Here is a 24926-nt window from a genome sequence, read left to right on the forward strand (position 1 = left end):
TAGTGTGGCGTGAGTAGACATAGGTTAAGAATATAAGCAACAGTAACTCAGAGTTTAGAAACCTTGCCTTCTTCCCAATCAGGTGTCAGCCTTTTAACCTATCATTATATTTATCCATCCATCCATCCATCCATCCATCCATCCATCCATCCATCCATCCATTGATCACCCCAGCACGGAAAATAACAGGTTTATGTCAGTTTCAGTTTTAGGGTATCAACACAAGGTGGACATTTACCAATGTAACTACACCCTCAGCTCTACTGTTGCTTTAAGACCATCAGTACAAATGTGAAAAGGGCAACAAAGTCTTAACGGTAGCACATGTGTTGAGCCCCCCCACCCCCAGCATAGCTGTAGCTACTTTGTTCTATGCCTGCCAGTCACTGACACAGATAAATAACTTGATCCAGAGCAGGGTCGTGCTGATCACATACCTTGTTGTGTTCTGTATGTTTTGAGGTTTGTTAGTCTTAAGAAATTCCACAACTATAAGCTTCATGTAAGACCCATCAAATTAAAGGCTCACTCAAGTAGCTTGAGTGAGCGTCGACCACTAGGCAGCACTTCCAACACCTGCACATGAGCTCATTGTTGTTTTTGTGGTTTTAAACTTTGTAAGATGGCCATTAGGAAATGTCCAGTGCTCAGCTTTGAGCTGTTGCCCTGGTCGATCAGTCTTGAGGTGTGAGTTCAATAAATCATCCCTGTTTGGTGTTTGGTGTTCATGTGATTTGAGGGGCAACTTCAGGACCCCAATATGTTTTTATATTGTGGGCCCACAGGAATGGACTTGAACCATGAACTTGGGGTATAGCTCCTCTGGTTGAAATCGATTGCGCCGTAGTAAGGTGCAAGTTGTTTTGTTGACCATCTGTGTCTTCTACCTGCCTTTGCCTAATAGTATAGATATTAGGAGCCACTAGTGAATAAATTGCATGTTCTAAATTGCCAGCAAAGCCTTTCATTCACTCATTTACCCTAACCTCCATGCTTGGTGTGAAAATTTCCAAGAAGTCTCATAATCAGGGTGCCTGCCAACTTTGAAATAGGTTAAGTGAGGTTGCAGCCTGTTTTTAATAATGAAGCTATAGTTTGGCCAGGTATTTATTCATAATGTCCAGATGTCAATGTCCCTTCACCACTGCAGCTCAGGCTTCTGGATTCTTCCTCCTGATTTGGAGAAAGAGCTGGGCTTTCTGACAGAACCTCCACGACCCTCCGTGCAGCAGCGGGTAAACCTCTCTGAAGACCTAGAGAAGCCTAGCAACAGTATGAAAGACCTGGTCTCAGGGCTGGGGCGGCCAAGACCCGCAGGGAGCCGCCGCGTTGCCAGGGCGACGCTTCCGGCCGGCGCGCGCAGCCCCCGGAGCAGGAGAGTTGCGCGACGGGCGGCTAGACTTGCCCGGCGCCACAAATTAGCTCGCGGGAGCGCGCTCGCGGCCGCGCGCCTTCGCTTCCCAGGCTCCGTCGCTGACGCATCGTGGACGTTGGGGAGCGGGAAGGCAGCGGCAGCGGGGCCGGGATGAACAGCGGCGGCGGCTTCGGCTTGGGCTTAGGCTTCGGCCTCTTCCCTACGACGGTGATTCAGGTGACGAACCTCTCGTCGGCGGTGACCAGCGAGCAGATGCGGACGCTCTTTTCCTTCCTAGGAGAAATCGAGGAGCTACGGCTCTACCCCCCAGAGTGAGTGCGGGAGCCCGGAGGGGGAGGGGCGCGCCGCCATCGAGACCTCGGGCGCCGAGGCACGGGGAGCGCGGGCGTCACGTGACCGCGCGCTTACCTAGGCGGCCATGTTTGATGAGGGCATCCGGCCGGCTGTGGGGCTCTCCGCGTTGGGGTTTTGTTGATTAAGTGCCACCCGGGGTTCCTGCAAAGGACTTAGGAGTACCTTCCCCTATCGAGCCTCCAGGACTGTGGTTGATGCCCGATCTTCGAATTGGGTGCCCCAGGCCTTTGGTTTCCCCCGAACTTAAGATGGCCGCAGGTGGGCCGGCGGTAGTCCTCATGGCAAATGCCTATAACGTTTTTGCACTGGGAGAATCGTGAAGAACGCCAGCAACGCCAACGCCCGGACCTCTAGGTCTTAGTGTCAGGCTGCTAGTGCTGATGAGAGAGAGTGCGGATGACAACATGGAATCCGGGCTGTTTTTGTTCTCAGGGGTGATCTTAGACACTTACCCTCTTTTTGGTTTTTCTAACCGAGCCCCTATTCAAGATCTTAAGGATCACGTCCATCTTTCCTTTTGGCAACAGCCTGAATTTTCCTCCAAGAAGGTTACACTGGCTCAGACGTTTCAAAAAGTATAAGCCGATGCAGAATTAACGCTACTGTGTACATGTGTTTAAAATCCAGCGCTTAATTGGCATTTATATGTCGACATCACTTCCTAGGCAGTGTACTTGAAGTGGTAAATTTCCCTTATGCAATATTAACGAATCAGATAACTTGTAATGGTTTTACCGTTCTTAACATTCTCGCATTCATAAACTTTAAGAAAATACTAAGGTTCACAATATTTTGTTCTTTATGCTAAAATTATTTGAAGGAAAAGTTACCCACGATTTTTTGGGAAAAGATTTTAGCTTATTTTATAGTCATGCACACAGAACAGTACGTCTCTCTACTCTCTGTAAGTAGGGAAACCTCTCCAAATTGATTTCTTACGAATGTGGATATTTAATGTTAATTTCTTTATTCTTGGAAATGTTTCATGCATTCAGAAAAGTTGAAATAAAACAGTGAATGCCCATCAGTATTCTTTTCACTTGGTGCAGTTGATTATTAAATTTTCATTTACTATAGCTGGGTGTGGTGTCACAGGCCTTTAATCCCAGCACTCTAGAAGACAGAGATGGGGATCTCTCCAGTTCAAGCCCAGCCTGATCAAGTTCAGGATAGCCAGGGCTGTCTGGGTGAAGAGAAACTGTCTCAAAAAACAAAACAAAAGATAAGAAAAAAGAAAGAAAATTCAGTGTTTTAATAGTGTCCCCCTCCTCCTTTTATCCAGTACATGTTTCAGGGAGTGCTATGATACTTAGTTATCTTCAGTCTAGAACAGGCCCCTTCCTCTCTTAAAAAAAATCTTTAATGAAGCTGACATTTTTTTCTGTAGGTTAGTAGAATGCCATACAGTCTGAGTTTATATGCTGAGATTCAAGCAATGTATTTTTGACCAGAATCCTGCATAAGTGCATGAGCATAAGGTTTGATGTCACCGTGGCACTAATGTTTAAAGATGCTTTCAGCTATCATCTTACATTCTCAACATTCAGTAATTGAGCAGTGTTCATAGGAGGGCTGTATCCTGAAAGGGCTGGAAGTCAGTAAAATACTCTGCCCATGAACTCTTGTAAATTAACTTTGGGACAGTAGAGGGCCTGAAGAAATATAGAGTGTTCTTCACTCCCAGTGAAATGCCATTTGTAGATAGTAACACACTGCAGGGTAGTCACTGGCATTGGGGAAGATGCATCTCAGAGAGTCTACCTTGTCTTCTTCAGGACTGGTCTTGAGTAAATCCAATTTCCTTCCCATGAAAAAAATGTTATTGAGTGAAGTTTAAAGATGAAAGTGGGTAAAAAGCTCTGCTTTTTGTGTTAAAGTAGAGCGAGTATGTCACAATAATTCCTTTGGCAAAGTTGTTGCCAGACAAAAATTCTTACCTAGTTTTCATAAGTTTGGGAGTAGAGCCTCATTCTGGCTTTGTAGTGATACTGATAAACTTTATTAGCAGGGTTTCCTCTCCATAATGGAGTTATGCCAGCTGGTCCTTGAGGATATACTTATAGTTTGGGGCTGAAGTGTATAAAGATTTAGTCAGTAGTACTTTTGTCAAAGATAATGATAGTTGTTTTGTTTATCATGTAAACGTTGCTTTGTGATTACTGTTTAGAAGTTGAGCAGTTGTTTGATTTAAAATTGGAGATACATTTAGTAAAATGTGAAAATCCTACAGATCCTGGGGGAGACAGTTTCATTTTAATTTTTAACCATTAAACATTCATGTAAACAGGCCAATAATATGGGTCAAGGCTGATAACATGAGTTCACTCTCTAGAACTCGATGTAAAGGGAGAGAATTCAGCTGCTGAAAGTTGTTTCCTGACCTCCCTTTACAGGTACACCTATGCATGCACTTGCACAGGTAATACGGAATAGTAAAAAAGGATTTCTGTAGACACTCATTGAACATATTAAGAATTGTTTGACACTTTTTGCTATTGCCAGATAAGTAAATATCCAGAATTACTGTCCAACTTTTTGTACAATAATTGAATTTCATAGTTTTGAATACTTATTTATACAAATTGCTTTTTTTCAGTAAACTTACCATTGTGATGTAATGTTTATACAGATGGTGTGGAGATCAATGCATTTTTATGGGTTTAAACATAGCACTGTAGCAAGCACACAGATGGGAGTATCTGCAAGTTCCCCTGTACCTTCCTTCAGTTGACTAACCTCCCCAAGGGTAATTCTATTTTGATCTCTAACATCAGGGAGATTTCCATTTGTGCTGTTTTTCTTGCTTGCTCTGGGGTCCTACTTTTCTGGTTTTTGAAGTTCCAAGAACCAAAGTAAAAAGTCTGTTTACTTTAAAAAATTACATATACTGTGTCTGTTACATTTTGTTGCCATGGCAAACACCTAAGCTCATCAAATAGTACTTTGGCTCAGGATTTTAGATTGTAATTTTATTTTATAATGTGTTGGCTGGCTCTGATGGGTCAGCCTGTCACCTAGCAGAAATAAGGTGGTTAGGAAATAGATCCCAGGAAGGAGCCAGGGACAAGATAAAATCTCCAAGGTACTCACTGGTGCAGTAGCCTGCCCCACCTCCTACTGGTACATTCAGTTGGATAACCTCAGAACCCAACAGTAGTTGAGGAACAAGCCTTCAACACACCAGGCTCTTCTTGAGCTACTTCCTTACCTCACCATAGCAGTCATTCTTTATAGATTGGAGAACAAGAGAGTCTGTGATCATAACATCATTCTACCAAACTCCTTTCATTAGCATGTTTTCTCTTCTGGTCCCTATGTGCCTATTATAATACAGTATAATCAAAGGAGTCATACACTGTGATTATAAATTTTTTTCTTACTTAATCTGTAATAAACACTTTCATATTGCTGCGCTTTAAAATAATATTTAGACATGTGCTGTGTTGAGTGTTTTTGAAATTCTGTCATTAAATGTTGGTTATCTTTAAAATTTTAAATTACAAATGAATGAGTTTAAGCTAGATGCATTTGGAAATGTTGGTCATCAGCAGTGATTGGTAGGTCTGCAGGCAGTGTCAACGCTTCATAAGAAAGGCTTGGAGATTTGTGCCATCCAAAGTACTTTTGGAGTCCTTAGGTAAATGTTGTGTTGGTCGGTAATTGCATGTGTAAAACTATTTGTCCATGTTTGGACTATGTCATTTTGATAGATCTTCTAAAACAGGTGTTCTCAACTGTGGGTTGCAAACCCTTTGGGGGTCAAATGGCCCTTTCACAGGGGTCACCTAAGACCATTGGAAAACACAGATGTTTATATTAGGATTCAAACAGCAAAATTACAGTTGCAAAGTAGCAGCAAAAATAATTTTATGGTTGAGGGTCACCACCACATGAGAGACTGTGCCAAAGCATTGAAGCAGGAAGGGTGAGAGCCACTTTACATCTTTAGGTGTATCTAGATGTAGTAATAAAATATTAGACATATTGCTAACTACATTGGCATTTGTAAAGTAAAATATACCAAGAAAAAATACCAATTAGGACCCCAGAAATGTAGCCTGTTTCTAGAGGTGGGTTTTGTTTGGTTTTCAAGTGTCTCTACTTAAATACCAGTAGTTTTATATTCTAAAAAAACCTAAAACTTGATTCAACAAATGAGGTCAAAATCTACAAATTTTGGTTTATTGAGACAGGGTTTCTCTAGATTTGTAGACCAGGCTGGCTTTGAACTTACAGAGGCATGTACTTACAGCTCTCCCCAAGGCTGGGATGTGAGGTGTGCATCACCACTCTGCTGGGCGGACAGAGCTGCTTACTTTTAGACAAAACAGAGTGCGTAACTTTTGAAAAGTAAAACTCTGGTCATGAGTTTTGGTGGTACATGTGTGTAATCCCAGCTACATGTAAGCCCGAGAGAGGATTTGAAATTCAAAGTGAGCCTGTGCAACATAGTGGACCCTGAAGGTCAAAAGTACTTTTTTTTTTTTTTTTTTTTTTGGTTCTTTCGAGACAGGGTTTCTCTGTGTAGCCCTGGCTGTCCTGGAACTCACTCTGTAGACCAGGCTAGCCTCGAACTCTCAAACTCAGAAATCTGCTAAAAGTACATTTTAAAGTACAAGGAGTTAGGGTGTGTTTCATACTTACGAGAACTCTCCCGGCATGTTTGATACTCTGAGTGTAGTCCCTAGTATCACAAAATAATCACAGTGGTGATAAAGAAAAATAGTTTTATTAGATAGCTTAGATAGACTAGAAAGACCTACATATGTGATTTATAAACATAACTGATTTATAAATAATACACTTTTGATACTTGGCAGTGGTGACGCATGCATTTAATCTTAGTACTCAAGAGGCAGAGGCAGGCAGATCTCTGTGTTCCAAGACAGCCAGTGCTATACAGGGAAGCCCTGTGTTGAAAATAATAATAATTAAATAATTAATAATAATAATCAACATGAACCTTTGTCAGCATCTATATGAAGTCTGTAATGTTCAGTATAACTCTTCTCAAAGCTGAAATACCGACATGTTTACAAAATAATTGTGAAGTTGGGCTTTATTTCAGGAAGAGTGGTGGGAGATAAAGACTAAGGAAATTGCTTAAGGACTGGGGGTGCATGTAGTTGAGTGGCAGATGCCTGTCTAGCATGTACAAGTGTACCACAAAAATGAAAGTTACTGAACACTGTGAAGTACTTTATCAACCGTCCTTAACCTGTGGGTTGCAGCCTCTTTTGGGGTCAAACAGCCCTTTTCATAGGTCACTTAGGAGCAGAGTCCTCAATATGGTGTTCACACAGCTTTCTCTTTTTTTTGTAGCCCAGGGAATAGCACCAACCATACTTAGTATGGGTCTTCCCACTGTGGTTACTCTAAGCTAGATAGTATCTCATAGAATTGCCTCTTTGGTGATTGTGGGTCTAGTCCATTTGACTAGCTAGCAATATTAACCATCAGAGGTTGACAGTGTAGCTGTAACTCTAACCATTGTTTTAAAGGTGGATTTGTTGCTATATATGGTGGATCACAGAGAACAAATTTAGTGAAAAAAGTGACTATGGAGGGGCTGAAAAGGTTACTCAGTGGTTAGAGGACACGCACTAGTGTTAGGTTCCCAGCACCCACTTTAGGCAACTCACTTCTCATAACTCCAGTTCCAGGGGATCTGATATCTTCTTCTGGATTTATTGATCACTAGCATTCACATGTGTACACCTACACTTAAAAATAAAATAAGTCATCCGGGCGGTGGTGGTGCACGCCTTTAATCCCAGCACTTGGGAGGCAGAGGCAGGTGGATTTCTGAGTTCAAGAGTTCGAGGCTAGCCTGGTCTATAGAGTGAGTTCCAGGACAGCCAGGGCTACACAGAGAAACCCTGTCTTGAAAAAAAAAAAAAAACAAAACAAAAAATAAAATAAGTCTTTTTTAAAATGTGACTTTGTAATTACTAGTTAAACAGTTACTCAGTGACTTAATGAGAAATAGCATAATGAGTTAAATCAAATAGACTGTCTATTATTTTGCAAAATAAACTGTATAATATTTTGTTTGTAAAATCCAATCCTTTTTTTTTTTTTTAACCTGGAAAGCACCTTATTCTGTAGCCTAAAGCCATGCAAAAACCCCTTGTTTGGTTCCATATTACCTAATTGTATGATTACTGTGAAGTTTTCGGTGATATTTTTGGATTGATGGCATTAAACCCATGGCCTCCTATGCTGTACTAGCTGTGGGTTTACCACAGTTTTAGTAATGGAAATGTTGAGGAATGAGGGGTGGGGGAGGCTACAGTTTGAAGTCTTGAGGATGGGAAATTCTGTAAAGTGATTTTGACTGATAACATTAGCTGTTTGAAATTTCGTTTTAGGGCTGACTGATTTATAGGCACCTCTAGAGTGACCTCTGCTTTTGTCAGATAAGTCAGTGTTAAACGACTAAAATATGTTATTTCACATGTTAGTCGTTTTTAGCAACAAAGATTACCTAAGTCTGATGTAAGAAAGAAATTTCAAATGAAAATTATAAAACCATGCAGATGTTTATTAACCCATTTGTTTTCTTTTTCTTTTGCAGCAATACACCTCTTGCCTTTTCCTCCAAAGTATGTTATATTAAGTTTCGTGACCCATCAAGTGTTGGTGTGGCCCAGCATCTAACTAACACGGTTTTTATTGACAGAGCTCTGATAGTAGTTCCTTGTGCAGAAGGTTGGTATCTTATGTTTTTTTTTCTTATTGTTTTAATATCTGTCCTGTCTGTTACTATATATAGCCTTTAGCTTTCCTGGAAATTGGCCAGTACTCTATGTGTGAGTCTGTGCACACTCACGTTTGTGTGTGTGAAACAAGAATGAAATTTGAAGAAGAAAAAAATCTGTAGAAAATTATACTGAAGTGGTTAGTTTATTACTTACGGATATTTGAGATTTTACAACTGAACATTTAGAAAATTTATCAAATGCTTGCCTTTTATAGTTAGTTTTGGCTTTTCTGTAGCCAATTTGCAGATTGTAAAAAAAGAGCTTTTTAGAATTTAAAAACTTACGTTGGTATGAAAAATCATTTTAAATGTATATGTAAGCATATACTCATGGGAGCACAGTTACGAACTTTTCAAGTAAACCATACATTCAGTCAAGTTGGGGTTGTGATATTATATTCATTTGAAAAATACTCAGTTTATTCTTTCAAATATCCTCTTAAGGTAGTTTCTCTCAGTTGTTATGAACCAGACTATTGTTTCATGTTCAGTGTGATTTTTGTTATATACCTGGAACTTTTTTCTTTGACTGGCTTTTACTGGGCAGGGTAACTGGAAAGCATTCTGTAAAGCCTCCGTCAGGGAGTGACGTCAGGGACGGGAGCAAGGCCCAAGGCCTTCTAGTTAGTTGTTACGTTTTACATCTTGAATTGCTTTAAGAACTAATTATTATTAAAAATTTTGTTTTTCCAGAGTCATTTATATATAATTGGCTATTGATTTTGACAGTTTTAATGTACAATTAACCTAGAGTACTGACTGGCATATATACATACATTTTAATTTTTTTTTTTGCTAGATGATAGTAACTATTTTATAGCATAAAAGTATGCTAGAAACAATTTAATGAGATTTTAATATGTAATTTTAAAAACCTGTAGTTACTAGGTTTACATTAAAAATCATTAGTTCATCTGGAGTTTGGTGCACTTTGGGAGTTTTATTGTTTCAGAATGCCTGTTTTGGAATGTTACGAGCATTATAAGATACAGGCCCTCCCAGAATGATAATTTAGAAGTCTCAGAACAGGAAGATCTGGTTTCTTTCCGCCCCCCACCCCCCGCCCAGATAAATTTGAAAGCATATTTTTCATGTTTAAGGGGTTAGAGTAGATAGGGAAGATAAACATGGTTAAAAGTAAATTATTTGACAAATATATTCTTATCTGATCTTAAGAACACAGTGAGCCCTGAAGTTGGGGAGTAAGGTGAGAGAGGAAGATGTTTTAATTCTGCAAAAGTCCACTCTATGAAAATGCACAATAAAAAATCTTAAACTAGAAATACCAGAAAAGTATATAGCAAAGGCTTTTATCATTACTCGTTTTGGAGGAAGAATTTTAAATCATTGTTAGAACCTTGCTGTAATCCTATACAATCAGAGAAACTAATTTTTAAGTAACTTTCAAGGTTATGGAATATGGGAGTCTCTATTTTAGTTTGTTCTGCTTGGTTGATTAAAACAGTCAGCTAACTTTAAGCATTTTTAATGCTACCATTTTGCAAGAAAATGTTACCATTTTTGGACATGCAAATCTAAAAATTACTGCATTTTTTATCTGTACCTTAATAAAATATCTTAAGGTATTTTAATAAGATATCAGGAAGAAACTGATATACATTTTTAAATTAGGTTTTTCAAATATAGCTTATAACTTTTACAGCTGTTAAGTCTGATTATACACTTCCAGCAAAGAAGTAATGCATTGTTATATTAAAGAGAGAGAGGAGAGTGAGAGAAGCAAACAAAGGGAGGAAGCTCTGAGAGAGGTGCACAGGGCTGTGTATGCCCTGGACACGTGACTGGACATGTGACTCATTGCATGCTTCAACGCCATAGAATCAGCATTGTGGTGTAGATAAGAAAGGCCATAGAAAACATTTTACCAGATTTTTCAGTTTGCTGGGTTTTAGTTCAGACAGTAATGTGAGAAGTGGGTGGAAAGTGGTATTGATACTCATTGAGCAGGAACTACTGTTGATAAAATGTGCCGTTTTGAATAAAATAATACCTTCATTATACTTGTCTAAATATGACCTTGTTGTTGTTACGTGCATTTCAGATTTCTTTTTATAAATGTTAACATTTAGAAAAAGTAAGATCAACGTAACAGGTGTGAGCCTAATCGTCAGTCATAACTTTATGTCCACATTTTCTGGTAGATGGATTTTGACTATTAATTTGGTTTTGTATGTTTTCTCTATGTGATATGTGTGCATTATTAGATGACTAGACTGGCCAAGGCAGACCTGTTACACTTGCCTGAGTTAGGCATTGTTTGCCATGCCACTAAACCTGCCGCCAAGTGAAACCTTCATTGGGGAAATGAGATCGGAGTCTGAACCGCAGAAGATGGACGCCCTGTCTCTGTTTTTATTGTTTTGCTTTAATTTCATTTCTTTTTCTTTTGTCCCTTTTTTTTGTTTTGTTTTGTTTTTGTTTTGTTAAATCTTTCACTTTTAACTTATGAGCTGGTTCTCCAGTTCTTTGTGAATGGTATTCCATTAAGAGATTGTAATATGTTGTACATTTATGGGGAATGACTAACAGAGCTCAACCTTGACATGAACCAAACTGTTCTGCAGTAAGTTAGAGTGCAGTGCTGGGACGACGCGCAGGCCTTCTTTGTGGGTGGCTGAGGTACATTGTGATCCTCAAAGATTCAAACACTTACGAGAATCTTAGGAACATTTTCTGATGGGCACAGTGCTTATTTTTTCCCCAAGTCTACATCTCTCATAAAAACCAACTGATGGCTTATAATTTTTGTCCTTCCCCTAGAACTGTAGGCATATAAAACCATCAAGGAAAATAAGTGCATTTCTTTTACCATCTGAAGGTAGGGGGAGGTCTTTGTCTTTTATTACCTTGGTCTTATGAAGCCTTTTGTTGCTTCTGGGGAAATTGGAGAAAACTGTTCATTATTTATTTGCATGCATTTTTTTGTTTGTTTGCTTGCTTGAATTTTTTCGTTGAAACTTCGGAAGTTACTAGCTTTTTAAGTGGATTCTGAAGTGAGGACTCAAAGTAGTTTGAGAGATCTCTGCCTCAGTTTTCTTTGAAGTGTAGTTTGGGGAAAATGCTAAATGCTTGCTTGTTTTACACTTCTATATGCTCTAGGGGAGCTTTAGAGGACACATTTTACAGAATTATAGTTTGGAAATAGCACAATGGAATTTTTCTCAAGAGTATCTTTAATAGATTAAGGCAGAAATAGTATGAGCTTAAATTAAGTTACTGATTTTATTGTCATGAGATAGGGAAAATCTGATAGCCCACTAATACTTAAGACAGAACTGAGGCCTCACGGTACTAAGAAATGAGCGTGGTTCATGTTGAATACCCTATTGTCTGTGTAGTCTCTATACTGTATAGACAGCTGGGTTTGCTTATTGACAAATAATACTAAATTTGGCACATTACTAGATTGCAACTCAGATGAATAAACTAGGGTACTGAAGCAGAGAGTGCATACCTCAGGATGGCATCCAGTCAGCAAAGGTGTTCAGGTTTTAAACCTTAAAAAGTAACTCTGAATGTTTAATAGATGAAATGAATGTGATAACTAATATAAGTAGCATAGTATGTAGATGGGCTGTATAGATAAGTAGTAGTACTAGTAGTTCATTGTTCTTTTATATATTCAGAAAGGCTTACCTTGTTATCATTCTGCATGTTAAGAATTTTGTTCTCCAGAATTTAAAGTAATACTCTCACTTTTTAAACTAGTTAAATTTAGATGCTGTAAAATTAGAAAGTATGCATTTGCTAAAGCCACTAAACTGTTAATTCTAATTTTTTCTATAGATAAGCTAAAACCATTATCTAAAGTTTTAAATTACAACTTGAATTCCATCCATGCTTTGAGGTCTTTCAGGAGAGATTGTTTAGACATTTATCTCTGTGCATCTTGTTGTTGTAAATAGGCTTTACCACTGAATGAGGTGTAATGCTTTTGAAAATTTACCACATAGATTTCAGCTTGTGTGATTTTTTGAAAATGCAGTTTTAAGACACTCTTAATGAATTAGTAGAAATGTAATTTATATATGCAATCTAGTGTGAGAAATATACCCACCCCTTTTTTTGCCTTGAAGATAGGAAAAATGTGGAAGTTTTAGTTTTTGTCAAATTGTTTTAAATTCAGAAACCAAATATGGCAGATCATGTACTTCAATATAAAGTTTTTGTTTTTTAAGTTGCCGGCATTTTTCTTAATGGTTTTACTATTACTAAAATGTGATTTTAATGTTACTCCTGTTAGACAATTACAGGCTTCATGAGAAAAGCATTTATAAGCATTAGTTACTGCTCTCAGATAAGTATACATACACTGCATCTAAAGTTAGGATTTTAAGAAGTTTGCTGAAACTAGGGACGTTTTTGTTGGTTCAGTCCCTAATTTTTTTTTTTTTTTTTTTTTTTATCAATTGTCAAGGTATCTTTGGGATTGGAGTCTCTCTAGGTATTAGTTGGTGAGGTGCCTTATTGATGAATGGGGTAATGGACCTTTTTAAATTCAAGCTGATTATGTGTTCAAGTTTTCTGTTTTCTTCTGTTTATTTGAGCTTGAGTAGTCTTTTGGAGGGTTATCAGAATTGTTTGCTTCTCAAGTAGGTAGCTTCAGTAACAGGGTAGAGACACTCATTATGGAGCAAATTTCAATTCGCACATATTTGTTTTTTTTTTTTTCTTTTTCTTTTCTTTTCTTTTTTTTGACTAATTTGGTTATTTGCCATTTCTGGGGATTAAACTTTAAAAAATGTTCTTCTTTTCTGTATCTGATGTTCTGTGTGCTATTAGTGACGCAGCCAACACGAACGGTTGTCATGTGTAACACAACTTTCGATCACCGCGAAAACAGCGTCCTGGGAAAGCGTCCATGCTTGATATCGTTTGGTTCATGAACATTAAGTTTCCAGTACAGGTGACCCATAGCTCAAAGTGTTAAATAATTGTCTACATTATTCAGTTTTTAAACTAATGTTCCATTAATGAGATTGTTAGTCTTTGAAGTTTTGCTCACTTTTATTTTTCCTAATAGAGCAGGATAAAAGGAGAGCCTTATGTTCTTATTTGTTTCTTTGTACGGATCTGATAGATAGATTCATTTATTATTATTATTTTTTAAGTGCAAGGGTAATTGTAAAATCATAGTGTAAAGTTGGTGTGGTGTTTCTGCTTTCCGTAATATTTGCAACTTGCCTCTGCAGGTAAAATCCCAGAAGAAGCCAAAGCCCTTTCTTTACTGGCTCCTGCTCCAACAATGACAAGCCTAGTGCCTGGTGCAGGGTTGCTTCCCATCCCGACCTCCAGTCCCCTGACGGCAGTGAGCAGTGTAAGTCGTCTTGATGGTGTGGGCACTGACCTGTGCAGTAGATTGAGTAAGGAGTAAGAAAGGAGTTTTACTTTGTTTTGTCTGGTGGCAACTATTCAAAATCCATACTTAAAACTTACCCCACATCATCTCAATTGACATTGCTTTGAGAATTATTTTGAAATAATTGGGGGCTTGTTCACATTTGAAAATTCAGATAGGAAACTCAGTGCTTTTGATAACATAGACTTGGAGGCCCAAGATCACTTCCCAGTTCATGAGGATCAGGAGGACTAGTGAACTTTGGTAATGGAAAAAGCATTTTAGAGATGACTGAGAAGCTGGAACAAGGTAAAAATATGACAGAATCCTTACATTTTTGCTGTTTAGAATGAAACAGTAATTAATATCTTGTGATTTCTCAGTGAAAGAAAGCTATAACCATTACTGGGCTTTTGGTTTTTGTGTGAGAAGGATTCTGGTCATACTTCATTTAAAGGAGGGCCATTTGTCAGGTAAGGACTGTGACTTCTTAACTTGCTAGTGTTTCATAGGGTATGTGCAAACTTCATGATTGTGGTGGTCAGTTTATAGAAGAGGCTTCTGAAACTTTGGATCTTGTACAGCATTCTGCTTGGGAGACCATGGAACAAGATGATTTTTAATTGAACGTCTGGGCTTGAGGAACTAGTGCTGCTCAGTTTGGCTGGAACAGAGCGAAGGGGGAGAAGTAGGAGCTTGAGAGTGGGTAGGACACTGGCCTGGTAGTGTTTTTTACAGCATAGAAAAGTGTTTGAATTTTATTTTTAAGTTGATTAAAAGCTACATGACCTCACATGTTTCTAAACAAGGCTAGACTAGCCACTATGACGAGTAAGGGACAGTGGTTTTGTAAACTTGTTTTTTCATCTTTAGAAGCTGCTGTCATTTAACAGTTGTTAAATTTTAGTCATCTACAAACTATTGTCAGTGATCAGTTTTATGGAGTAGCATGAGTAGAAATGGAAATGATTGTATCATTTTCTTTAAAAACCTTTTTGTTCCTTCTGCCAAATGCAGAACATGTTTTAAAATCTTGAGAACTTCTGTTTCTTTAAGTATACTTTAAGATGAACGTGTCTCCCAATATGTGTTCTAACACTGACTTTACTAATGTTCTAGAAAGCTTATCCAAAGGGGCCCAGAGACATGCTTCAGCAGTTGAGAGCACTTGCTCTTGCCTAGGAGCTGGGTTTGGTTCTCAGCACCTCTGTGAGGTGGCTTACAATCTTCTGGAACTGCACGTCTAGGGTACACTGTGCCCTCTTTCAGTCTCTGCAGGCACCTGGGAGACTGAAACATAAATTTAAAATTTTAAGAAAAGATAATTCTGTAGTTTTGGTTTTTTTTTTCCTTCTATTGTCAAATAAAAAAATAGCTTACCATTCCAGATTTTTCTTGAACTTTTGTCTATTTCAGCTTTATTTTGTTCATGTTGATGCCTGGCATTACCACTTGGTAACTTTGAACAGATCATTTAATTTCATTAAGATACCTCCCTCCCTCCCTCTTGGTCTTGTATTGAGTCAGGGTCTCATAGCCTATGCTTCCTTTCAGCTCTGTAGCTGAGAAAATAACCTTGAACTCTTCTTGGTCTGCTTGCTTCTGATGTGTGGAGATTACAGTCGTTTGCCACCATTTCTGCCTTAAATTTTTAAACATTTTAAAAATTGGATTCTGTAATGCCACTGTCTTAGTGCTGATAACAAAGGATTAAATTAATAATTAATTAATAATTAATAACTCAAATACTGCAGTAATGATTACAAACTCTCCCAGTTGGTGTTTTTGAATGACCAAAATACAGGTATCAGTTGCAAATTCTTATTTGCAAATTCATTCACTTAGTAAAAGGCTTTGAAACTTCCAAATCACTCTCTGCAGCTGCAGTGGTCACGTACTCTAGAGTGATGATGAACTTGAGTCTCACGATGTTCGTATTTCCAGATGGAGCCAAGCATCTTTTGCTGTGTTTCATTCTGCACACAAGTGTGAGTGTAGTGTGTTTAGTGCTGTATTCTTTGGAATTCTGTTTTTGTGTGTGATTTGCTCTTTAGATAGTTTCCCACAGATAGTTTCCCACACACAGTGCTTAAAAAAAAACTTAGTCATTGTGATGAAAATATAGAAAAGTTTCATTTGTTTTTTTGTTGGCCATGTATTCAGTGTTGATGAATCAGCATATATTAACTGAGGGACCATCAGACAGAAAGACTCAAGAAAGTTCTGTACTGGATGCTTGATGGACAGCGATATTGTCACGACAGGCTCCTAGGAACTTAACCTCCCTTCTTTCTGAGGTGTTGACCCAGTGTACGGTAATGTGTTTATGGTGATCACAGAATAAAACTACACTGAACACTGAAAAGTACTGTTCATTTTTAGTTTCAGTTTAAAGGAAGGTAAATACCCAGGCAATTAAAAAAATGTGTGTTATCTTAAAACCTAATGTTCAGATACATGTAGCTTAAAGCAAGGAGTCCCCTTTCTCCTTCCGTTCACGCTGAGTTGATCTGCTGGCAGCAAGATTAGAGAACAGTGCTTTGAACACCAATGAAAACTACCTCATAGTTTACTTTTTTGTTTTTTGGTTGTTTTTTTTTTAGCTTGGTGTTTCACTTAGCAGTTTGGGAGCCATACCGGCAGCAGCACTGGACCCAAATATTACAACACTGGGAGAGATCCCACAGCCACCACTTATGGGAAATGTGGATCCTTCCAAAATTGATGAAATTAGGAGAACAGTTTATGTTGGAAATTTGAATTCACAGGTAACTAAGAAGAAACTGGGAGGTGGTAGCTGCTTATTCTTAAAAATTCTACTGATAAAGTATTATTTACTTGTTTTTAAATCTTCTGGTTAATAGCATATATTACATCGTGGGTTTCGTTGTTATATTTGCACACGTATTTTGATCATATTCATTTCCCCCCTTGCTCCCGGTGCCCTTCCCACTCCGTTGATCCCCGTTCGCCTCCCAGCTAGCTCTCTTCTACTTTCATGTCTTTCTTGGGACCCAATAAGTTTAATGGGGATTGGATATGAGAAGCATAGGTAAGGGTTATTGACAGGAGCATGGGGACCTTGCCAGCCGCTTCATCACTAAAGGAAATAGACCCCTCCCCCGCAAGCATTAACTGCTTTACTTAACCTGATTTAAAAAGAGAAACAAAGTATATATATTGTATTAAAGTGTCACTCTGCTTCCTCAGACAACGACAGCTGATCAACTACTTGAATTTTTTAAACAAGTTGGAGAAGTGAAGTTTGTTCGGATGGCAGGTGATGAGACTCAGCCAACTCGGTTTGCTTTTGTGGAATTTGCAGACCAAAATTCTGTACCAAGGGCCCTTGCTTTTAATGGAGTTATGTTTGGAGACAGGCCACTGAAGTAAGAAATCTTCAACAAAGAAATTATAATGACTTAGAAAAAGCTGTAAAGTATTTGCTTTAATTAAGGCTTTTTAAAAAAATAGTAATTGGCAATTTGTGGAAAGGAAGACTGTTAAGTATAAGTGAAATGCATGACACTGTAACCTTCAGACCTGTTTCTCTTTTCTTGTTTAATATGTAGTTGACTGTTAATTGTTTGCATATGATACATAGTGGCTTCAGGCATGTCTCTGTACGGTTCTATAAGTCAGGTTTGTTTTGTGTTGGTTGCAAATTAAGGGCAGCTTAACTTGTAATTGAACTGCAGAATTGCTTATAATAAGAATTTGGGTAAGTTCCAAATCCTAGGAAGAAAATAGTGTTAAGTATTTAGAAGTGTTTTAAATCAGATACTGTGAGTTTATCTGCTCATGGCCATCCTTGTTTGCACAAAATTCATATGACCTTTCAAATACTCAAGTCCAGAAATTGTAATTTATGCAGATTATTAAGTTGAATGTGGTTTGGAGTTTTGTAGGTGGATCTCTTAATGAACAGTTTTGGGTTTTACTCTTAATGATCAGTCACTGTTGTTACTGGGTGCTCAGTCTTCTGTGTGGAATGTGTAAGATAGACAGCGCAGGCGTGTCTGTGTGTGTCACAGAAGCCACTTTGCCTAATCAGGGAGGTTTACCAGATACTCTTCACTTCTGACTCAGACAGAGACAGTGTTGAATAAGAGGCCATGTAGTCAGCGTCCTCTTCATCTTGCTGGGATAGGTAGGATATTATTAACACAATGTAATTAAGAGTACAAGTGGTCCATTTTAATCTTAATTACCAGCATTGTCATTGTTTTTTTCTCTAAGGTATGTGCAAAGGCACTTGTAAACTTGTAATGGTCTATTTAGTTGTGGAAGAAGTAAGGTAGACTTCAGTTTTTCTTGCTTTTGTTTCTTTGTTTAGCAAAAAATGGTGGTAGGTGGAGATGAGAGATTAATCATTTGTTTCTAAGGTTACTTTTGACTATTCTGTATTTAGCTATTTTTATTTCCTTATATGCTGTTGAGATATCCTCAAATTTATAAACAAGTATTGCATACTAACATTTAATTGTTTCATGCTTTATAAACTATGGTGTGTGTTTGTGATATACTAATATTTTTAATTTAGAATAAATCACTCCAACAATGCAATAGTAAAACCTCCTGAGATGACACCTCAGGCTGCAGCTAAGGAGTTAGAAGAAGTAATGAAGCGAGTACGGGAGGCTCAGTCATTTATCTCAGCAGCCATTGAACCAGGTAAGGCCACAGTGTTGTTGTATAGGACATAGTCTAAAGACCACAGACTCTTAGAAGTGCAAGGAATTGTAGGCTTACACTGCTCAGCTCTCTCATTGTACAGATCAGAAGACTGAGACTCAAGACATAGTAAGTGGCTTACTCAGGACAACTCAGTACAGACCAGCTCTGCCCTAACACTGAACTGATGCACTTTAGCCGTAGTCAGTGAGTGTTCTCGATGGAAACAAGTCAGTGTCAAGCTTGGTTTACTGAAAGCAGAGTGTGTATGTTTCTGTGAGGCTAAAGAGGAAAGAATAAATATTTAAAATGTTAAATGTAGGCAGGTTGCCTTTCCCTCAAAGTTTTAATTTATGACAAGAGAAAGGGCATCTAATTTAGAAAAAAACAAATAGTTTTGCCAGATTAAAGGGAAACTTACTCAAATTTTTGTGTTGCTAAATACTTTAAACTCCATTCTAAAATGTCTATGTGATTTATCTCTCATTAGATTTCCTAACTTAATTTCCTTGGAATTTAGGTTCAATTCTAACAAAATAAATGCAGGAAGGTTGTAGCCTCACTGTCATAGGAATTGCAGACATGTTTAATCTTACGTTATGGCAGCAACAAACTACTACGAACAGCTGTTTATAATCATCTGGTTTATATGTACTGCTGCAGGGTGGCTGCACTCAACGAGTTTATGCAATGACTTTCTTGGATGTTTCTGAAGGATAATTGCACAGGAGGAGGATGTACAGAGAGTAGGCCCCTTGCACTATATGTGGTATATTCCACTTGTGCCTAATTATTAACTGGGATCTTTAATTGTTCTGAGCTTACGCTGCAAAGTGGTTTTTTCCTCCCAGAGTCTGGAAAGAGCAATGAGAGGAAAGGCGGTCGATCTCGTTCCCACACTCGCTCAAAGTCCAGGTCTAGCTCAAAATCCCATTCTAGAAGGAAGAGATCACAGTCAAAGCACAGGTGAGACTCTGCTATCAATGCTCAATGTTCTCAGTTTTGTATTTCAAATAATTAAGAAGTCAAAGTATGAGAACTCAGAAATCTCATTCATGTTTGCTTACCTGTTAGGTGTGTTTATGGTTAAAAACTATTGCTCTGATGAAAACATTGCAGTTTGGGCTATACCTGTACTTCCCAGCCTATTTCTCTCCTGTGTGCTCGAAAGAAAGCAGTTTTTTTCTTCAAATTGATAATTTTAATATTTTCAATAATCTTTAGTTTTAAAAATGTTTTCTATTTGCATGTGTTTTATACTTGATTTTTTCCCCCCAACTAGCCTTTCCCACACATGTGGCAGAGAGTATTGGATTCTAGTCTGAGAAACGCTAATGCTGACCACAGTGCTCAGGCTGCAGTCCTCTCAGGCCTCCCTCTGGCCCAAGCACTAGTGCTGTTCTTTTTGTCCTATTTTTGATCATAATTTCAGTTTTTTTTCCCTTTCTATGTAATTGCTTTGTGTTTGGTGCAAAGGATTACCTCAGAGTGTAAATGGCAGCATGTCCTGATTTGATTGGAACGCCCTTGAGAATCATGGCTGAAGTGTAGTGAGTCCGTGTTGCATGTTGAGTCACTGTCTTGATAGAATGACACAGATGTGTGCATGCATGTGTAAGCTGTGAGGACTAAAGGGGGAGGACTCAAGGGAAGCCTCACAAGGACCACCAGTCTACTTTTTCTGTAGATGGTCAAGGAGAGTCTGAGATAGGGAAATAGGTTTTTCTTTGACTTTTGTAAACTATACTTCTAGCCCCCTTTAATGATATGGTCCGTAGATAGTTAACAAAATCTTCTTTGGGGATTTTTGGTGTCTCTAACAAAACTCTTAGTTTGGCAAGCTCAAAATCAGGTCTGTCAAGTTTAATCATACTATACATAGTAAATATGAATCAGCCAAACCTACATAGCAAGACATTGTCTCAAAATCACTCAGAATATAAGTGCAGTAGGACCAAGGTTAGAGCACAAAGTAGAACAGATAAAGCAGTATAAAGACCAGGGTGGGTGGATGGATGGATGGATGGATGGATGGATGGATGGATGGATTGCCACATGTTGACAGGACAGTGAAGAGTGCCCAAGAGTAATAAAGACTGGTTTCCTGAGTCTTGGTTTGAGTGGCTGTAAAGGACAACCAAGCTTTTAGGCTGAGAAAAACTAAAATTTGTCCATTAACAGTGGTTTCTTTGATAATATATGAAAGTTTACATGCTTTTAAAAATTAAGACAATAACTGAGTTACCTACTTTATCTACTGCCCATTCTTAAAGTCTTTGAGTTTATGTAGTTTTCTTCCTTTAAGAGTTTAAAATTTGTCAGTTCTTATTATTAGTGGATGTATTTTCATATAGCTGTATCAGGGGCTCAAATTAGAAATTAGTGGCTCCTGGCATGCATGTACATACACAAATATACAGATCAGTATCCTTTACACATGCATATTGAAATACATGTAGGCTGAGGACAAGAGAAAGTGAGTTATCTCTAAAATACAGGCATGGAAATCTTTCATTAAAGACTTTCGGGGCAGTGGTGGCGCACGCCTTTAATCCCAGCACTTGGGAGGCAGAGGCAGTCGGATTTCTGAGTTCGAGGCCAGCCTGGTCTACAGAGTGAGTGCCAGGACAGCCAGGGCTACACAGAGAAACCCTGTCTCAAAAAACCAAACCAAACCAAAACAAAACAAAAAAGACATAAGACTTGAGGGTTTTGACCTGAAAGAGTCTTCCTACACTTTACCCTGCTCCCCAGCTGACCTAGTAGGGCAATGTAGATTATAATGTCACATGTTTCTAGAATTTCCCTCTCAGGCAGAAAACTGTTTCCATGAAAGTTTTAAAAGTTGAGTTCCAGTCAATTCTCAGGGAGCAGAAGAGATTGGATAATGGGTGCCAGAGTACACATATTAAACAAAATAAGTTTTCACTTGCTGCAACATATAGGATGCTTATAGTTTGCAGCAATTTGTCATATATTTTAGAACTAGAAGAGAGGAGTTCAAAATCTGCTGTTCATAAATATCACATGCTTAAGGAGAAGGGCGTTGGGTCCCACTGACTTTGATCACTACACTTTGCGTACATGTATGCAGTTTTCAGTGGACCCTATAAGTAGATAGGCTTCGTATGCGTGTTCATTAAGAAGGGAGTGGTGACATTGGCGTCCACCATCCCTCTCCCTTCTTTCGCCTCTCCTTTGATGGTAAGAGGGAGAAAGGAGGGACTGTCCTTGGATAGGATTTGAGGAGTATACTTCTGCTTTGCCCAGATTTTGCTATTTGTTTTATTCACAGAGTTAGTGTTGGGAAAGAAGGACAGTTCTATGATTATTGTATTTTAGGTTGCATAAACTTGATAGATCAGATTAGGAATTTATGAAATAGTGTTTGAATGTAAAGAATTGATGTACAGTTGAGCTTTGGTACAGTGTAACGGTAAGTTGCTATTTGTCATTTAATTTGAAAATAATTTTTAGACAGTTTAAAATGAGCTATATAAACAAATTTTGGATAGTGAAAATGTACTTGCTAGTAAGATTTTATTAGCAGTTGGGGGTAGCTTAGGGATGCTTCTGACTCAAAGCCCACCTCAGTCTTTTTTTAAAAATCCTTTTTTGTAGGATTTGTTCTAATTTATTTTATTAAGACATGACTATCTGTAGGGCTAGTGAGACAGCTCAGCAGGTAAAGATTATTTCCACCAAGCCTGGAACCTGAATTCAACCCACATGTTAGAAGGCAAGAACCCACCCTACAAGTTGTTGTCTTACCTTCACACATACTTTGGTACTCACATTGCCCACATATACAAAACCACAACCATGATGACGAGTTTTGTGTGTATAAAGCATACTGTGGAAAGCTTACATATCCCTGGCCTCTTTGGGAGAACAATGAAAGTTACCTGTATGCTAATTTAAACATTTACTCTGCCAGGGGCTACAAAGTATTTTGCAAACATCATCTGATTGAGTCCTCATGATAATCTTGGAAAGTGTAGATGGGATTCCGACTGCGGAGGAGCATGGACTTCTTTCTAGTAGGAAACAGGGACTTAGCCAGAGCTCAGAGCTCACAGTCACTGTGGCAGAAGTGCCTTTTGGATCCACACTGTCAGACTCAACACCTCACCACTTCCATATTTAAGCTGTGTACATGTGTTCTGCTACACTTTAGGGAAATTCGTCCTTTTACTGTATTGGGAATCAAATCCAGAGCATTGCATCTTCTACAGACTTCCACTGAGCTACATTGGCAACCCTATTTTATATTTTTGTAAATAGTGCCTAGGATATTTTATCATGAAAAAATAACACTAAAAATATACCCAGTTAATTAGAGTTATAAGATCAAGATGTCACATCTGACGTTTACATCTCTGATTTCTCATGCTTCTTTTATTAAGTTATCGCTGTCATTAGTACTATCCCATAGTATCCATATACTATTAAAATATTTTTTATGAAAGTGTTCTTTGACAACTTTATTACTTTCTTCCTAATATTTGTTATGATAAACTGTGCATGGACACTTATAGAAATTGTTGAAGTATATACCTGCTCTCCTCAGGATGAATCACAGCTAGCTTAAAAGGAAACCAGGAGTTAGAGACAATCTGTGATGTGAAGACTCGGACCAAGGGGATAGTCTGCAGATTTGAGGCATGTGGTGTTCTGATGAAAAGGAGAGCTATCTCTGACAATACTCTGACAGAGAAAATAACTATTATATTATTTTTGTTTTATGTTCTACACAATATAATATAGTTGATAATCTTTCTAGTAATTTAATTTTGCTATTATAATGAGAACATTATACAATGGTCATTTAAGATATTAATAAATAGGATATGTTTTCTAAGTGAACTTATTTGAGTATAAGAATTCTTAGCTTTTTTTGGAGTTGAAATTGTAGAAGTTTTGATATCTTTACAATTTATTTTTCTTTAGGAGTAGATCCCATAACAGGTCACGTTCAAGACAGAAAGATAGGCGTAGATCCAAGAGCCCACATAAGAAACGCTCTAAGTCTAGGGAGAGGCGGAAGTCAAGGAGCCGGTCGCGGTCACGGTGAGAGTTTAAATTTTATCACTGTTTCCACTCATGTGAAATTGTGGTTCAGATTTATTAGAAATAAGGCTTTCTCATTGCTTTAGTGTCTAAGATTACTATTGATTATCTCCGATGCAAATATGGCCAGTGTGGTTCAGCTCAGCCTGCCGATTGTTCCACTTAGCACCTCAGGTACACACCTGAATTAGTCAGAAATTTCTAATGTCTGTAGTCAATGCAGCTGATTTTTATTGATAATTGTGCAAAAAGAGAGATCTCTTCTTTTTGAGAGAGAATGATTTTAGCCAAAAATTTGTTTTTTTTAAGGGACAAGAGAAAAGATACCCGAGAAAAGGTAAAGGAAAGAGTGAAGGAGAGAGAGAGGGAAAGGGAGAGAGAGAAGGAAAAGGAGCGTGAAAAAGACAAGGAACGGGGTAAAAACAAAGATAAAGACCGCGAGAAAGAAAAGGACCATGAGAAGGAGAGAGACAAAGAGAAGGAGAAGGAACAAGAAAAAGACAAGGAGCGGGAAAAAGACAGATCCAAAGAGACAGATGAAAAACGGAAGAAGGAGAAGAAGTCCAGAACACCACCCCGAAGTTACAATGCGTCCCGACGGTCTCGTAGTCCCAGCAGGTTTGGTGATCCATAAGTTCTGTGTGTGCGTGCCGGTGCACATGCCTGTGGGTGCACATGCCTGTGGGTGCTGGTGTGTGGAGGTCATAGGCTAACATTGGACGTGTGTGCTTCGTTGGCCAAGGCACAGTAGGCTAGGGTGATGGGCCAGTTAGCCCTGGGGGTCTGCTTGTCTCTACCTCGTCGGTACTGGCATTAAAGATGCATGCTACCAAGTCTGTTTCTGTTAATCATGTGTTGTGCTTTTTCACATGGGTTCTGGAGGCAGAACTCGGGGTCTCATGCTTGCATGACAAACTGACTGAGCTATCACTGCACCTTGCTTAAACTGTAGCCAAGAGTGACTGATGGGCACATTTGTAACTGAGGGGGAAAGAATACTCTCTGCAAGCATAGTAGTTAGTAACATTTGCCCTTAATTACCAAGTGAACTTTTCTCCAGCAGAGGGATTACTACATCATTGAACCTTCTGGACGAAATATTTGGACACACTTAACTGTCTTTCATAATGCAATATTTAAGTGTGGTTAATTTTTACTTACTATTTTTCTTAGAGAAAGTTATATGATGGGGAAAATGTTTTTAAAATGCCTATGTAAAAGTTCTTGTGTGATAGTTAACCTTTGAGACTTTGTTGTCTCTCTGGAGTGGTGTGGTAAATCTTAGCGTATTACGTGATTTCCAAAGTCATAGTGTGATTCCTGTCTGTCAA

At 38.4% G+C, this 24926-nt stretch overlaps 1 protein-coding gene across 3 annotated transcripts in view; it reads left to right on the forward strand.

The window, feature by feature from the left end:
* Positions 1-1466: 1466 nt before the first annotated feature.
* Srek1 (splicing regulatory glutamic acid and lysine rich protein 1) overlaps positions 1467-24926 on the forward strand; it is a 33130-nt gene continuing 9670 nt past the window's right edge. Inside the window, exons 1-9 of one of the 3 annotated variants that reach the window (XM_028783177.1) lie at positions 1467-1686; positions 8307-8440; positions 13706-13830; positions 16455-16619; positions 17062-17240; positions 18395-18525; positions 19377-19491; positions 23476-23595; positions 23905-24213. In XM_028783177.1, coding sequence (XP_028639010.1) covers positions 1526-1686; positions 8307-8440; positions 13706-13830; positions 16455-16619; positions 17062-17240; positions 18395-18525; positions 19377-19491; positions 23476-23595; positions 23905-24213 — 1439 coding nt within the window. In that variant the 5' untranslated portion in view covers positions 1467-1525. Of the gene's footprint in view, positions 1687-8306; positions 8441-12947; positions 13420-13705; positions 13831-16454; positions 16620-17061; positions 17241-18394; positions 18526-19376; positions 19492-23475; positions 23596-23904; positions 24214-24926 lie in introns of those variants that run through there. The other 2 variants (XM_028783183.1, XM_028783190.1) reach the window with 2 other exon arrangements.

This window comes from Grammomys surdaster, unplaced genomic scaffold (genome assembly GCF_004785775.1).
Source record: "Grammomys surdaster isolate TR1022 unplaced genomic scaffold, NIH_TR_1.0 99, whole genome shotgun sequence".
In the NCBI taxonomy this organism is placed as follows: Eukaryota; Metazoa; Chordata; class Mammalia; order Rodentia; family Muridae; genus Grammomys; species Grammomys surdaster.